General features: G+C 39.6%; 1 protein-coding gene and 1 long non-coding RNA gene across 3 annotated transcripts; both read right to left on the bottom strand.

Annotated features, from left to right (window-relative positions):
• Window positions 1-5990: 5990 nt before the first annotated feature.
• LOC120437933 lies at window positions 5991-14081 on the bottom strand. Of its 2 annotated transcripts, XM_039608455.1 has the most exons (5): window positions 14005-14081; window positions 13830-13921; window positions 13591-13705; window positions 7140-7316; window positions 5991-7056 (listed from the first exon to the last, which is right to left on the bottom strand). In XM_039608455.1, the coding sequence occupies exons 1-5, from the start codon at window positions 14015-14017 to the stop codon at window positions 6788-6790; spliced, it is 666 nt and encodes a 221-aa protein (XP_039464389.1). In that variant the 5' UTR covers window positions 14018-14081; the 3' UTR covers window positions 5991-6787. The 2 variants fall into 2 exon arrangements, with proteins under 2 accessions (XP_039464389.1, XP_039464390.1); XM_039608456.1 differs by lacking the exon at window positions 7140-7316.
• A 599-nt stretch (window positions 14082-14680) lies between these two features.
• LOC120438216 lies at window positions 14681-15204 on the bottom strand. The gene is made up of 3 exons (XR_005611728.1): window positions 15167-15204; window positions 14885-15063; window positions 14681-14766 (listed from the first exon to the last, which is right to left on the bottom strand). It is a non-coding gene; the product is annotated as an uncharacterized LOC120438216 (long non-coding RNA).
• Window positions 15205-17078: the final 1874 nt, after the last annotated feature.

The raw sequence follows: 17078 nt of genomic DNA, 5'->3' as shown, positions 1-17078 counted from the left end.
ATGCGAGTGATCGGACCAAGAGGGGAAATAAATAAAAGGTTGACAAACAGGAGGAGTGGAAGACTTAATTCTGGGTATGTTGATGTTTGTTTTGAGAAAATTATTTACTGGGGTTGGATTATGTTATTACATTATGAAATGCTAAATGCTAAAAGGGAAACATTTTTTGATATAACTTACGTTACCATTAACTGAAGAAACACATGATTGATAACTGTTCTGTTTTAAGTTTTCTTTTATAACACAGGTTGGATCATAAGTGGGGAAACTGAGTATGAAATGTGAAGTTCTGGTTAACACACAGGTTTTTGTTTCTAGGACGTTTCAAGGATGCAGGCTGGGGATGGAGCCAAGAAAAGATTTGACATGATGATTAATTTGATTTCATTCCTTAAACACAGGTTTGAAGGTCCGGAGCATGTACCTAATATGATATGACTAACCTTTTCTTTTAATTCCCTAACCTGAGTGAAGGATTTTGAGTTTGTAACACATGAGATGTGTCACAAAAAGGGGGGAGTTACAGGATTTAAGGTTTAATTTGAAAGGGGTTTTAGGATTACTTGATGATGTTTAGGTTTTTTGATAATTTAGGTATGGTAAAACTGAGGCAGAAAGTGTTATTTTCAGGTTATTTTTGATTTCTAGAATAAGAGGTTATAATTTAGGCGTGCATATACAGATAGGTCAAAGGAAAATTGTATATATGTGATTAGCTACATGAAATGTGCTCTTTTAGGGTTACTAAGCAAATGTCTACGTGACTTTTACCTAATAACTTATGTGATGATAATGTTGACCAACTAGCAGCTTGCTCTCTTCTAGAACATACAGACGTAGAAAAGGGGAACTTCAGCTCTGAGTTCTGAGAATAACTCTGGTATTTTTGTAAGTAGACAGGAAACACGTCGAGACCGCCGTATAGGGCAAATGTGTTAGAGTTTGTAATTAAATGTGGGCTTGAAAAGAGGAAGCAAATTTGGTACAGGACGTGCTTGAGATGATCAGATGAAAGAAGGGGAAGGTCAGGAATAGTTTAGATTAAGATTGAAAAATTAAATTGGGTGAAAGGGGGGTGTAGCAAGTAGATTCAGGGCAGCTCACAGCCCGGCGTAAACGCAAGGTGCTGTCACACAGCTTAAGTTATTTGTTTGATTTATTTTTATGACAAAATAATAAGGAAACATTGAAAACATACAACCCGTTGAGGAGACAGATAGGGTTGGGGAATTGAAAGGTTTTGTTTGTTTAGCATAATGCACTACAAAGTATACAAAGTTTATATAACATGATGCAAACACACGAATCAGAGACACGTAATGAGAAAACTGATTAGAATGTTCCTTACAACTACATGTTTATTGTATGCAATGATATTAACTATGGCTGTGTTGTTTATTGTCTATATTTTGCAGGGCACTCCGAACCACTTGTCTGAACACGGAGGCCAGTCCAGCCCAGCACTTCCTGAGACTGTAGTTGCTAAAACAGGATCGGTAAAAAAGACAAAAGCGCGAGGTGTCAGGTAAAGGTGATGAGTGTCTCAGCAGGAATAAGGGCATAGAGTTGAATTATGGTAAAGGGTCTACCAGCTCATTCATGTTTGATTTGTGTGACGTCATTAAGTGTACAGGAGCTAGTAGTAGCTGGAGAGCGTATGATGTACAGGTCTGCAATCACCCCATGATATGCTTAGGGTAAATTTAGTTGATGCAAAGTCTAAGCCGCTCATGAAAGCTTAATCACCACTCTGACTGATCAGATGGTAACTTCGGGAACAGTAGCTGAAAAGGAACAGGAACCAAAAGGGAGAGTACTTCTGACAACAGATTACTTTAGACTGAAGCCTAAGGAGTTGATAAAGCGCGCCACGGGTTTCAAGGACAGTAACCTCTGGCTTGATTGGGTGGCTCAAAATGCTAGAGAACAACATGTATCTGACTGTGTTGCCTGTGCTTCAGCTAGGTCACGGTTGTTCACAGAGCCCGCACCATTGCATTAGAGGATGAGTGGAGCTAGGATTGTATGTTACAGTTAACTAGAAGTGCAGTGACTACTGGCAACTGTATTTTGTTGTCCAGACTTTTCCCTCCCATTTCAAAGCAGACAGCAGTGGGATCATTTATGCTAAGATAAGATAATTACATGTTTCAAGTTTTCTACAGATAATGAAAAGCACAAGGTGGGAGAGATTGACCCAACTAGGTGTGCTGTCACACTCACGGGACGAGCCACCAACAATGTAAGCGACCCTACCACGGTAATTGGAACATGGGCAAGAAGTGGGCTCTATTATTACTGTGGGGAAAATATTCGTGTTCCTATGGGAAGCGTAGGGACATGTGCGATGGTGCGATTGGGAGCTCCCCTCATGCTTATTGGAAATCAGGTAAAGGCTATTTCACAACATAACACGCGAACTTTAGCTGCCATACGTAAGAGATACATTTTGGCCAAAAGAGGGACCTAGGGTACCCATGCATATGATCCTCGTTTGAACTCGCCGACCTGGATAGACTCCATAGGAGTGCCCAGGGGAGTTCCTAATGAGTACAAGCTGGTAGCTGTAGGATTGGAGAGTATATTTTTTTGGGTAACGCCTAATAAAAATGTTGGCCGCATTATGTACAACCTGCTGAGACTCTCTAACCAAACCAGGGACGCCATGATGGGGTTCGCAGAACAATTGGGTCCGAGTTCACTGACGGGAGAGCAAAATCGAATTGTCTAAAACCATGCATGAGCACTCAGGTATCAAAAATCTGCTGGCGTCCTGGATGACATCTGTGTTTGGACAATGGAAAGGTGTGACTATGTCAGTGATGTTTTCTTTGACTGTATTTTTGGGAATACTGGTCATTGCTAGTTGTTGTATCATTCCTTGTGTCAGAGGATTGTTGGTAAAGATTATGGGGAATGTGGGGATTCAGAAATTTTTTATATACAGCATTGTTTATCAGTAATATTGTTTACAGGGTTCATATTGCAATGAATATGTTTGTCATCACATTCATTCTATTCACCGGTTTAGTTCATTTTACACACAATGCATATCTGTGCTTGTTTAGAGTTGATGTTCCGTCTAAAAGGGTTTTAAGCTTCACTGGTGAGAGTGTCCAGGTGATACATGTTGAGGGAAGATGAGAACATAGCAGGTTAATTGCATGCACGCTTACAAACACACATGATTTAAATATAGGCGAGGCCAAAGGCCTGGACTTGATGTAGCTTTTAACTTTACAGCTCCTAACTTGCAGGAATGGCGTGGAGTGTAATGAATGAATGCAAAACATGCTTATAGACACAAACATGATATGGAGTTATGTTACAGGGTAAAGGTGGGACACATGTTGCTTTGTTTCTGCTTAGCAACTACTGAGACGGGTGAAACAAAATGTTGTAGATAATGGAAACTTGTCTAACTGGCATTAACAGTAACTTTTGCATGTTATGTATATGTTTGAAGCCAAAAGAGGCGTAAATCCTGATAGAAAATTTTGAAGTGTGCTTTCTAGCGGAGATTTAGGCTGACAGGGGGATGGTGTGTATTTTACTCGGGGTGTGTTTAATAAAACTAAAAGCGTTGCTCACACACATAAAGAGTATTGAGATTAAATAAAGTTAATATAATGGATAGAGCCCAGAACATGATATTGTGAATCAACTTTGAATAATTAAAGGAACATTAGATGAACACAGTAGGTTAGTGAGGTGTAGCAGAGAAAGGCTGTTTGTTTTCTATCCCTTACAGGAGAAGATTTCCACTAGAGAGGGTAAGAGCGAACACAGTGGACTTGGGAATGGTGGTTTCGGCGCCTATGGTGCCATTAATGGATCTAGAGGTGACAGAGTGGGTTGAGGAGTGACACAACACACAGTATGGTGACCTCTTGTGGTCAAGAGGTCAAGAGAGGGGATTGTAAGATTTAAAGAAATTAGTTTACTGCTGAACTGTATATAACCATCATCCTTATCATTGCATCAATTATCATTTCATCCAAGCATTTATTGAAGTTGTTGGCATTATGTTATAATTTGTATTACAGGGGTTATCATAATCAAATATTAACATGTTTATTATAGGTGCAGTTATAACTACTTTAAAATGATTGAGTTAAATATATATATATCATAACTCATATGCTGAGTATATTGTTACAGTAAAATAGTAGCTGAGCAAAGGCCTGAATGTATTCAGCTTCTTGTGGTATTTGAGTTTGCCTAGTTACAGGTGACAGAAGGATGTCCAGTCCATGGTGACCTCAAAGGCCTGAGATCATCACCATATTTGGAAAGAGGATGCCAGAAAGGGGAACTTCTGTGTCTGCACTTATCTCTTAGAATAGATCATTATCTCTAGAGGAGGCAAACAATGTTCTTAAGATGCAAATTATGTGCTTGTAAACGCAAGAAGGGGCGTTACAATACCCTGATGTTATAAAAGCAATCTAGAGTGTATTTTGGGTGGAGATGTACAACTGTTTTGCAGTTTACACCTCTCCACGCTGCGTGTATTCATTAAAAATCAATTGTTTGATCGACCTCTTTTGGACCATGATTGTTTTACTCTCGTCCTCAATTTCGGACCCTTAACAGTACCTAAGAGCCTTAGGAAATTAAAGCAAATTGATTTTTTTTTAAGTGTAGGAGAGCAACAGATGAAAAAAAGTTAATATAACGAAAAATAAAATAAATGCAAACAAGTCAGTTTTTTTTTTACATTTTCTTACAGTTTTGTCAGAGTAGATCCTAATTTGAGCTATAAATACTTAAAAATACTTAAAAATCTTTAAAAATACTTTTAAAAAACCCTGCTGCCTATTTTTTAATGGCTCATTAGTGAAACTGGTCAAACAGGTTGTCAAACCGGTTTGGTTGGCCACCATTTTGAAGTAGTGCCATCGTATTCGTGTGTGTGCGCAGGTGTGCTGGGGCTATGCGAGTTGATGTGTGGAAACACACAGGGCGTCAGTGGGGGTTATATGAGTTCATGTGTTTTTAACTGGGTTTTAACTTAATCAAACCATAGGGTTTTTAATTAAACTATTTTTATCAATTTGGTGTGTCTCAACATTCGGTTATGCAGACATATGTGTTCTTAAAAGCAATTCTTTGTTTTGTGGGCGGAGTGGAAGCCTTTCTGCTTCACAGTGCACCTTAACAAACGTGGAATACTTTTTATTTACATCGAGTCAAAAGTGTTGGTAATAGTGTTTTAATCACACTAATTTTGTGATTCTGACAATATCTCAGCTTGCAGTGATGCAAACATTTTAATTTAAAAACGGCACAAATGGGAATTTCTTCTGAGTGGGCAATGTCAGCCTGTTCACAAGTGTTTCATTTAATCAACCGCTAGTTTTAATCTAACTAGTTTTTACGCATCTACTGGGGTTTCTTTCATTGGTTGATGCGATCATTTTATTTAAAAATCGGGATTTCGGAATGTTGAACTAAGAGGGAGACGGAGCAAGCTAGTTTTTTAACACAGTAAATGGTCACAAAGAACATTCACCCCCTTTAGAAAATAGAAGCTATTGAGCTACTTCTAAAACACGTTGCACACGATGTCACTGTTAAGGTTCATTTTAAGGATGAGAGAGATGTGGTAGATCGGAATAAATGGCAAATAGCTTTTGATAAAAGACCAAAAGACACTGTGAAGTTGATGCACACAACGATTTGTCCTCCTGATGAAGTTTCAGGACTGCCTTTCCTCATAGTGGCCATCCATCTAGTCCTTTTGTGGAATAAATTTATGTGCTGTATGTGTCACAAATAGCTAAATTTGATCTGGTGTGGGCTGTAGTATTGAAAGGGTTGCATAATAAGAAATTGTTTTTGTTTTTAAAATAGATTTCTACATTTTTTTTCACAAATTACTTACATAATTGGCAGTCATTTTCAGTTTTTACATATCAAGTCTACAGTCATAACTATATTAAACAGAAATGTGTTTTATGTCTTTGTCATTGAAATATAAATGTCGCTAAATTTTAACTGTGGTGACAAAATGATCCATTGAAACTGCATGAAAACATCAAACTGACAGTTATTTTTCAGCTTTATTTGATTGTGGTCATTGGTAATCTAAAAACAAATAAACTTCAGTAATACAGACAATTTCATGAAATTCGGTGGGGATAAAATGACAATGATGTTGGTCCACCCCAACACACTGTAGGCTTAGTAACCACTGGATCAATTAAGAGAGTAAATTTGAAAAAAATATGGTTGAGCACATCGCTGTACAACTGGAACTAAACAAAAAAAGTTATATATCCAAAAGTTAATTTGTGGATCAGGGTTGTTGTGACAGTGGCCAACTGCCTACTGTACTGTAGTATGATTATTTTAAAAATAAGCACAAGTACTAGTAATGCACTCCAACATTATTGATACTGTTGATACTAATGATACATACCATGAAAATATACTTAACATGTACATCAAAATACTCAAGAATGAAAAATATCACCTGTGACAAGCATACTTGAAATTTACTTACAAAGTTCTATCAATCACATTTCAATATCTCTTGTAAATCCTGTGAGCCAAAAATATATTACAGTAACTTAACATGACAAAAATGTAAAAAGTACAAAATCTCCCTCTGATACATACCAGTCTACTGTTCTGTATTACCAAAATGCATGTTTAAAAACAGTGTAACAGGGTTGTTTTTAGCTCTACGAATGACATTAAAAAAAAATGTGCCAGCTGTCTTTGTAAAAAACTATATGCATTGATGTGATGAAGTCTTGGGAATGCACTGTCAATGACTGGTCTATGGCAGACATGAAAAAATTTGGGCCCCCAGCAGTAAACCTGCTAGGTAGGAAGTTGATATAACTTTGAGGACAAACTGATATATTACAGAGTCACTGTAAAAGTCATCGTCGGAAGTATGATCAAGGTTAATGTTCTTTGCTCCTGACAAAACTTGCATGTAACACTGTCTTGCGTGCAGCTTGTTTTGTTTCACATTATGTCGTTTTCTGAGGATGATGCTCTGTAGACCTCTCAAACCCTCCTCACTTAGGCCACAATGCGAACCTTAAAAATAGAACATATAATTTAGTCTGCTTTACTGCCTTCAGAAACAGTCAGTGTTTTGTATGCATTACTTAAATACATACTTTTAAATATCTCACTGGACAACAGGCCGGACAGCTCTTTCAGGGTATCATCATATTTTGAAAGAGATTTCCAGTGATGGTCCATCTCTCTAACAAGAATCTTCTTTTCCTCCTCGAGTCTTCTTATTGCCATGATGATATCGAATGCCCTTCTCTTTGTTGTAAGGCTGACAGAGTCTGAAATTGTTAAGAGATTTCTTGGGATTTTGGGATTTTTACTATGTTATGCTTAAAGGTACGTTTCATTATCTAAATGTGTTTGCTCTTTTCAGTATTCAGCTTAAACTCAGCAACTTTGTGCAGACTCCTAAATGGGGAAGTTACACAGGAAGCCTGCAGTACTATTTTCTCTCTTCCTGTATGTGCTCTCTGAATAAAGACTCTTCCTTTTTACTGCAGGGGAGAGAGACTCTCTGAGTCTCCCCGTGTACACGTAAAACCTGTCTCTGAGCGTTTTATTCCGACCTGGGTTGCAATTCAGGTAAACTCCTGACATTTCTTGGTCCTTCGAGCCGGATGGGATACAGCACTTTTGTGTGACCCCACAGGAAAGCCTCATCGAGCCCTGACGTCGTGAGAAGCCCGCGCTGAAGTCTGTCGACAGCTCCTGTCCAGGTACAGGATAAAGTCCAGAGACGTGAATTCGGGTTCTGGCCAGCGTTTTTATAAGTGGTCCACGGCGGTGGGGGTCGATGAGGTAGACCTGAGAGACCGGCAGCAACCAGGTGAATATTAACACTCTGAGACACCTCGCGTAAAATAAAATAGAGCTCGTCTGGGACTGGTAGCTCCCCCATAGTGGGTAAAGTAGGCTCGCCCAGAGGGGCTGGTAGCATTTTAAAATAAAATAGAGCTCGTCAGGGACTGGTAGCTCCCCCATAGTGGGTAAAGTAGGCTCGCCCAGAGGGGCTGGTAGCGTTTGAAAATAAAGATAGAGCTCGTCAGGGACTGGTAGCTCCCCCGTAGTGGGTAAAAGTAGCGCGCGTGAGTAGACACACGGTGTCCATGTTTTGTTTTTGTATTGTTTTATTTTTGTTGGTGGAATAAGTTGATTTTACAGCACAATAAGGAGGCTGAACTATTCCACTATTTTGTTTGCTGTTGGCCACCCAAGTACTGGTGAAAAGAGAGAAACAGGTCGTGTTGACACCGCTTTCAAGAATAGCTTGAAAGTAGAAGGCCGTGTCAACTACCTCTCGCTCGATTCTCGTGCCAGAGAAGGTGCCGCAGTTGTGTAGTTGTAAAGTATTAAAATTAAAAGGATTACAATGGGTAATGAAGCTTCAAAACTCACTGCTGACGAGCAGTGGTTAGAAAAGAAATGTCCAGGTGCCGGACAAATTAGTGCATATAGATGGAGAAATCCAAAGAAAACCTAAATGTCCCACGTGGGAGGGAAAATGCATTGACTAAACTATAAGAAACCCTCCAAGCAGAAATAAATACTGAAAAGGAAGCTAAAAAGAAAACAAAGAGTACACAAGAGTTGTATTTTAAAGCATGGAAAGAGGAATGAAGTGGAATAAACAAAAGGTTAAATTAAGGTTAAATTAAAGTAGAGCTTATCTAGTTATAAGCATGATAATAGGAGATAATAGGAAGGTTAACAACCTGTAAACTGGTATTAACAATGAAACATAGTTGGCATGATGACTGTGCCTAGAACGAATAGAATGCATGAAACCAGATAATTCACACGAAAATATATCAAATAAAAAGAGAGATGCATAAAGGTATATTAAGGCTGTGTCATTGTTCAGCCAAGGAAAATGTCTCCAGCTTGGGAAGGTGTGAAGCTGCAGATTCGCACAGACCTGTGATGGATACATAACAATATATAAACTAATATACTATTGTATATTAGTAGTAAAGTAGTGAAGTAGTGTATTGTAATATACTATTGCTGTTATAAAGAAAGACAAACAATACAATGATAACATTAGTGATAAGAAGAGGCACCTCAGTCAGTTATGATGTGAGGTGGAAGATTGTTAAAAGTAGTCTGATTCAAGCTTAAGGTTTGCTCAAACTCAGTACAATGATATAAGAGATGAAGAAAATAAGGAAATAACTACACTAATCAGGTGCATAGAGACACTTGACCTGCTTGTAAACCTGTCATCTTAGATGAGACTTTGTTAAGATGAAGACCTATACTAACAACTAATGAGAAGCTGAATTAAATATGTGGACACTACCAAGCTAATGAGGAGCAGTGACGCGCATGGAGATGAGATGCTAATTTTGCTCACTACAATTGTACATTACTGTGGATGTACAGTGAGTGACCTCTATATATCTTGAAAAGCATGTCTGAAATACTCGTATGGAAGCATATTTTGAGTGATTCTAACTGTGTAAATGCTGTGAGTAGTAGGTTTTGAGTGATTGGGTGTGATTTGTACAAAAATAATAAAACATAAGTAATACTAACACTACAAAGGTTCATAGTGGAGTGAGTGAACAAGTGGAAGTTTGAGAGAGAGAAAAGGCAGTGTGTGTGATGATTCCTGATGACTGAAAGAGCTCAATTTAAAAGTGTGTGTGAAATAAAGGTGTATCGTTTTTAGATCAAGAGATTTAGATCAAGATTTAGCAGAATTAAAGAGGGTTTATAGACTATGAATACAAAGAGAAACAAAAGAGTTCGATTAGTCTGCAGAAACAGGAAGTATGTATATAAATATATATGTGTGCCTGTGGAGTGTCAAGACAGCCCACAGAGAGAAACAGAACTCTATGAATAGACTCTATGAATAGAATGAATAGACAACACATACTCAAATTGTTATATGTGATATGATGCATGAATTAAACCTTATGGCAATAAACACTTGCAATGAAGAAAGCAGCTTACACTCAATTAATATGAACGCAAAGCCTTAGGCCATAGGCAATTTGTTTTATTTTTGTTTGTTTGTGATCACAGTGACACATAATGATTTGGGCATATGATTTGTTGATGCCTAGTTCTAGAGCTGTGAGCTATGAACTGTAAGCAATGCAAGGTTTTTCCTACCTCAGAAGTTCGACACATGCCAGACAACTTTCCTATGTAGGCATTTTGCTCACACTGTCACACATCAGAATTGCTGTATGCTGTATCACGCGCTGACCTTCACAGCACCCCACAGGCTGGTGTCGTTGATATCTTTGTAGACGGTGTCCAGAATTAGCCTTGGGTGGAACTGTGTACGTTATGCAGTGACCACAGTAGACACTATTCTAGAAGCGAAAGCATTAACTTCCTCAAACTCTGCACGGAGCACAGAACTCACGGCTGTCATACGCGCCTGTCAACTGCATGAAGGACAAGACATAAACATACATACTGACAGCCAGTATGTCTTTGCAGCTGTGCATCATTTTGCAAAAATTTGGCAGAATAGAGGGATGGTTACTTCTACTGGCAACCCACACCAGAAAGATAACTCAGAAGTCACTAAAGGCAATAACTTTGCAGATCGAGCAGCGAAAGCAGCAAGTCAACAATCTATAGACACATTAATGTCTGACACCTCAATGCAAATACCACTTGATGTGCTTGTAAACGAACGGAAAGCCGCACCAACTAGAGAACAAAAGAGGTGGTTAAAAGGTGGAGCGCAGCCAGAAAATGATTTGATGACTTGTAATAGCAAACCAATACTACCAAGGTACACATATCAGCAGCATTATTGTCAACAGGAGGGGGGGTAGGAATGGTAGATAAATTTTCAGAAATTTGTCGGAACATGCATGATTTGCCAAAAACATAATGCACATAATGCACACCACCTCATCCTTTTCATACAATCCACATGAGTTTTATTGAGCTAAATGAATGCCAAGGCTCAGAATACGCTCTAGTGATCATAGACGTGATCTCAAAAACAGACGCCATCTCAGTAGCAAAATGTTTGTGCAACCATTTTATTTCAATATATGGCATCCCCACTCTGATAAGATCAGACAATGGGACACATATTGTTAATGAAGTCATCAGTAAGGTCTCTGAAGCACTAGGAAATAAAACAGAGACTGAGAAAATGCATGGAAGAAACGGGGAGACCATGGCCTGAGTGTATAGGCCTGGTAAAAATGTGGATGAGACTGACACGAAGTTCTCAGAAACTCACAACTTGAAATTATTTGAAAATAAAGAGATTGTTCTAAACAACTCTCCAGTATCTTGCAGGTTGAAACCAGGTGATTGGATCCTGATCAAAGTACTCCACAGGAAAAATTGGAGTTCACCAAGGTGGGAAGGTCCTTATCAGGTGCTGCTCACCACACCTACTGCCTGCAAAATAGCAGAAAGACCGTCCTGGATCCATCAAAGCCACTGCAAAAAAGTGAGTGACAACATAGACTAAGAGACGCCGACGCCCCTGCCTGTAGGTGATCTAGGAAGGTGGAGGGAGGGCTGTTTGGGTAGAATCCCGCCCTGTTCTTCTCGCCCCTAGTCTACTCACCTATAGGACTTGGTGCGTCTGGTCACCATGAAGACGCTCATCCTCCTAGTGGCTAGTATTGCACTCCTGGTGAGTTTCTTAACACTCACCCGAAAGAAAGAAAGAAGATGGACATGACACATGACAACTCACATCTTCGTGACATGACACAAGACCACATTCATCCATGGATGAACAACGCATGGTGTCGATATATACATGACAGCACACCCAGAAAAGACTGCTATGGGTATCAATTCCAGGGAATCGTGGTCAACCATGAGGAACCTCTCCAGATAGGATGTGACGAATGGTTCTGGGTTGACCTGAAGGTGAAGCACAGAAGTAAGGCTGAATCATTCCCAGTCTTTCTTGGAAACAATGGGAATTTGAGCCACAGCCTATGCTACCGCCAAGAGAACGGATCCACGCCAATGGGAAACACCACCAACTGTGAAGCAGTACAGACACACGCTCCTGGAGGGCCCGTGAAGAGCAGCAACATCTCAAATGGCACCTTCTGGGTGCAAGGGATGGCCTGGGATATCCTTCCTGGGAATTGGACAGGTCAGTGCGCTCCCATTTTCATATCTGACCACACTTTCAAGATAACCGTGGACGCCACGTCAACATCAACGTCAACAACAAGGAAAAGATGAAGCACCCCAGACCTCAAGCAGCATGATTCCATATGGGGTTCCGATGTCCCAGAGGAATTTAAACTTTGGACTGAAAGACAGATGGTTCTGAATGCTTCAAGTAAATTCAACAACGAATGGGATCGAGAGATTGATGCTCTGTGCATTGCAGTAATGCAACACAGGGTAGCATTGGACATAATTCTCGCCGAGAAAGGAGAATTCTCTTTAGCAACACATGTTGCACATACATTCCAGGTAATGTGCACTCACCAAACATGACGCTCTGAAAACACTCAGACAACTTCGGGATGCACGACAACGAAGACTGGCTTACGTGGCTTTTAAGTGGCTCTTGGAAGACCCTGCTGATTAAAGGACTTGTTTTTGTTGGTGTTATAATACTGTTATTCTGCTTCAATTCATGCTTACATCACCCTGTCACAGAATGAAGAAGTTGATAATGAGATAGACACTTAGATATAACATATAAATCATATAAAATAAAAATGTTTACAAGTGGCCATAGGCTGATACAATAAGCTATGAACTGTACATATATATATGTACAACAGGAGGGAATGTTAAGAGATTTCTTGGGATTTTGGGATTTTTACTATGTTATGCTTAAAGGTACGTTTCATTATCTAAATGTGTTTGCTCTTTTCAGTATTCAGCTTAAACTCAGCAACTTTGTGCAGACTCCTAAATGGGGAAGTTACACAGGAAGCCTGCAGTACTATTTTCTCTCTTCCTGTATGTGCTCTCTGAATAAAGACTCTTCCTTTTTACTGCAGGGGAGAGAGACTCTCTGAGTCTCCCCGTGTACACGTAAAACCTGTCTCTGAGCGTTTTATTCCGACCTGGGTTGCAATTCAGGTAAACTCCTGACAGAAATGCATTTATAACAAAGTTATAAATCAATTCACAAAGAACGTCTGAAGTCGTAAATGATTTTAGGTTAACACCTGAAGCTTAGGGTTTCATTATATGTCAGATATGCTGAAAGTAGACAACATATTTGTACAACTACCGCTGTGTGCTCGCTGCCACGGCCAGCTTGTGTCACCAGACAGAATTTCTTCCAAGCACAGAGTTTCTTTGTCTGGAACCATTCTGTTGTATTTTTCCACAGCAGAAGTCAAGATTCCTTTCTCTTCTCTGATCTTGCGACGAATCTTGGCACGGGCTTTATTTCCATCGGTGTCTTTATAAACACACTGGGATCGTCTCTTTATGCTCGCTACGAGCACTTCAATTCTGCTCACTAAGGGATCAACATCACTTGTGCTTGTTGTTGCTGCTTAGAAGAAATAAGACAGCTGCACTTACATAAAGTCATTGTGCAATTGCATCACATTTTGAATCAGTTTTGCTCACCTTCTGCCCAATCCTTTACATCACTGACCCATTCATCCAGTTGACTGTCAGTCATTGCTAATTGGACTTTTAAGGACTCCAGGTTCTGAAGCTGGGTTAGAAGAGCTTTTGTGGCCTACATTGTCAATTTGAGATTAAAAAACAAACAAAACAAAAAAAACCACTGAACACATGTTTACTCAAAAGTAATTAGAACACAGAGGAGTAATCATCTAAAAATAAAGTACCAGTATCATTACCTTCTGATATCGATGGGTCAGAGAGGTGGCCAACTGGTCTAGCTTTTGTTGATTCCAGCGCATGACCATAAGAGTTAGCATGTCCCTCCGTCCTGCACACACAGAAAATGTAATGTTACCACTTTCATCATAATTAGACACTTAAATCTAACTAGTGCAGCATTTGCCTTCTCACCTGCTTTGGACATGTGTTTTGTGGTAACTGCAATCCTTGACAAAAAGGCATTACACTGCTCCACCTCCTCCCCTAGAGTCAAACCAGCCCCATCTTGATATGCTCCACCCATTTCACCTGGAAAAACACACACACAGATGCACATACACACACAGATAAAATACAAATTACACAAAATGTTGATGTGCAAGTGTTCAGATAAAGCGATTAAAGTCAGAATTTCATACCTCACATTTGAAATCGTGGGCTTTAGCATGAAAGACTGAAAGAAATGGCTTCATGCTAATAAAGTGCTGGAGCTCTGGACAGCTTTTTGTTACTCTTTCAAGATATGGCCAATACTTGCAGGTAACATCCATACAAAAAAAAGTGATATGTCTATTGGCCAGCTTTTGTTGCAGGTACAAGGGATAAGCAAAAATTTCACCCCTGTACATATTTAGAGCACTGAGCAGCACTCCATGCCTACACACTGCAAGCTCCAGTCCCTCCTCATCCACCTTGCTGCTGGATCTTTGAGAGGTCTCTCTGGCTGCCCTCCACAAACACCTCGTCCGGAGACCTAAAATGCATTAAATAGGTGTTGACAGTGTCTTTTCACAATCTCTTCAGCAGAGTGTTAAAGGTTACCATAATTCTGTCTATGTAATTAGAGTGTTCAGTCTTACATGTCTGGATGTGCTGTGTATGTAGTCCACAAATCTCCCCACATCTTCATCCTTTGCGATGAAGGCGTCTTCAAAGATGCCCTGTTCCTCAGATCTGAACAAAATAGCAATACAGTATACTTTATGGTGTCATACAGTCCAAAGTTAATTGGTGCACCTTATAGTCACATTTTCTGATACAAACATTGGTATTACACATATTTTTGCTGTACCTAGCTGCATTCTTGAAACGGTAATGCTTGCGGTTTCCATCCACTGAAATTGCAAGCATGTCTGGGGCACATGCTTGACATGTGAAGGGATCCTCCTTTAAAATCTTCTCTAATTCATATCTCACGGCTTCCCACTCAAAAAAACTTTTCTGAAAGCCATCTGCAGAGATCTTTCCCGTCTGGTTTAAAATGAAAGACATAAACAGAAAACAACTATACTTTTAAATCCTGAATAACACAGAAGAACCATACTGTTAGGGATGCATAAACTCAAATGCTCACACGGCCAAAATGGAGAGTTCGTTGATCAAGCATTTTTAAAAATGCTGCAGGAGAGTCCGGGTGATGCCATCTTCATTTCTTCAAATGTAAAGAAGACATCTGTTGCGTACAAAGTAGAAAAGTGAAGGGTAGTGGGCCAGTAATCACTTCGATTTAGGTCATCTACTCCAGCAGTCCAAGAAGCTTCACATGTCTCACACCTCAGCTCTGGCATGCTGAGATCGTAACGCCCCTAGAAAAGTGAAAACTCATGACTCCAGAGTAAATGTTTATTATCTTTGGGTTAGGTCTTCTTTTTGTCTCAGACTATACTGCAACAACGCTTGTGCGGGTTTAGTTTTAGGTGAATTGTTTACAGATGGTTTTCAGTCAGGACAAAATGAAGTTCTTCTTACCATTCATTGTGACCACAGCAACAACCTTTCCTGGTCTGACCCTCAAACACTCTGGTGGACAGCCGCAGATTCTGACTGGGCTCTCCACAGGTACAAGTCGTGCTAAAGAAGTCAACATGTATGCGTAACATATGATTTAAATAAGTTGTGTTAACTAGGAAGTAAAACATTGAAATTTGACTAAGATATGGTAGGACCAACTGAGCCTTACTTGAAACAATAAAAAAAAACTTAACAGCTGACAGCTTACAGTGTAGTTGGGAGCTAAGAAAGCATCAACATTTTTAAAAAAATGAGAGAGAGAGAGAGAGAGAGAGAGAGAGAGCGAGAGGCGTAGGGAAATGTGTAAACAGTAAACCTAATAAGTTTAGTCACAGAACTTACCATCATGGCAAAGGGTCTTATTTACAATGTAAGTTGTTGGAGGCAATGGCTGGAAGAATCCGGCAGTCATGGCACGTCTATTGTGAAGGACATATCTGGTGTGCGTGATGACATCACAATTATCACAAAAAAGTGGGCGAGGTAGACAGTCACGACAACGAAGCACAGCTGGATTGCTCCCACATTGTTGGCATATATGTTCCGACACACTTTCTTGAGCTGCCATGGTATTCACCAGATGGGGTCTTTTGGCCCTCCAACTCTCTGAAAAAAGAGTTTTTCTTGTGCTCCAGTTCAAGGAAGCCAGAAGAGGAGTTTTTGGTGGTGGTGCTTCATGGTGATTGTCTGAGGAATCATTCAGTGAGCTCTGGAGTTCTTGTAGGAAGTGCTCTGTTAAAAACAAAATTAATAATTTCTATTAAAATTGATTAAGTTATAAAAGTGTAATGGACAGAGTAGCTATGAGAGTAAAGCTTGATGGCTATAAACATGCTAGCAATTGCTGCGAACACATGAAGATACTGCTTTGGTCTAGTGAAGACAGTGGAGTACATACCAACAGTCTCTGGGGCAAATGCCACCTCACAGTGACTGTTATTAGTGGTAGAATTGGTCTTCTGACAGTGGTCAGCTGTATAAAACATCAACAGTATATCAAAAACACAAATCAAATCCACATTTATAACACAGAAACAATTTAGAATCACCAATTAGCCAAACTCCACATCTCAGGCCTCTAGGAGTAAACCGGATAACCTGCGAGCAGAGAAACAAGGGAAGAACACGCAAACTCTACACACAAAGACCCTGGTCTGATAGTGGAATTGAAATCAGGACATTGTTTGCTGTGCCACTGTGCTGCCAAGTAACAATATCTTTTATCAAAATCCTTGTGAGGAGGTAACTGTCAGCCACATTTTGTTACTGCACTAAGATAATGTAATGACTGCCATACTTGCTAGGGGGAGCATTCAGTTTTATGAGATAATTCTGTGGTTTATTTAATGTGCTTTTGTGTCAAAACAAACAAATGACTTTCCTGTTTCTCTTTAGAGATATTTCAATTAATTAATACGTTACATTTATGGATTTGTGTCCATACAATGTATATCTTCAAATTATCTTGTATGAAA

The sequence above is a fragment of the Oreochromis aureus genome, linkage group 3 (genome assembly GCF_013358895.1).
Source record: "Oreochromis aureus strain Israel breed Guangdong linkage group 3, ZZ_aureus, whole genome shotgun sequence".
NCBI classification, from domain to species: domain Eukaryota; kingdom Metazoa; phylum Chordata; class Actinopteri; order Cichliformes; family Cichlidae; genus Oreochromis; species Oreochromis aureus.
Note: the sequence above shows the minus strand (reverse complement) of the source record. Positions and strands in the feature narration are given on the sequence as shown.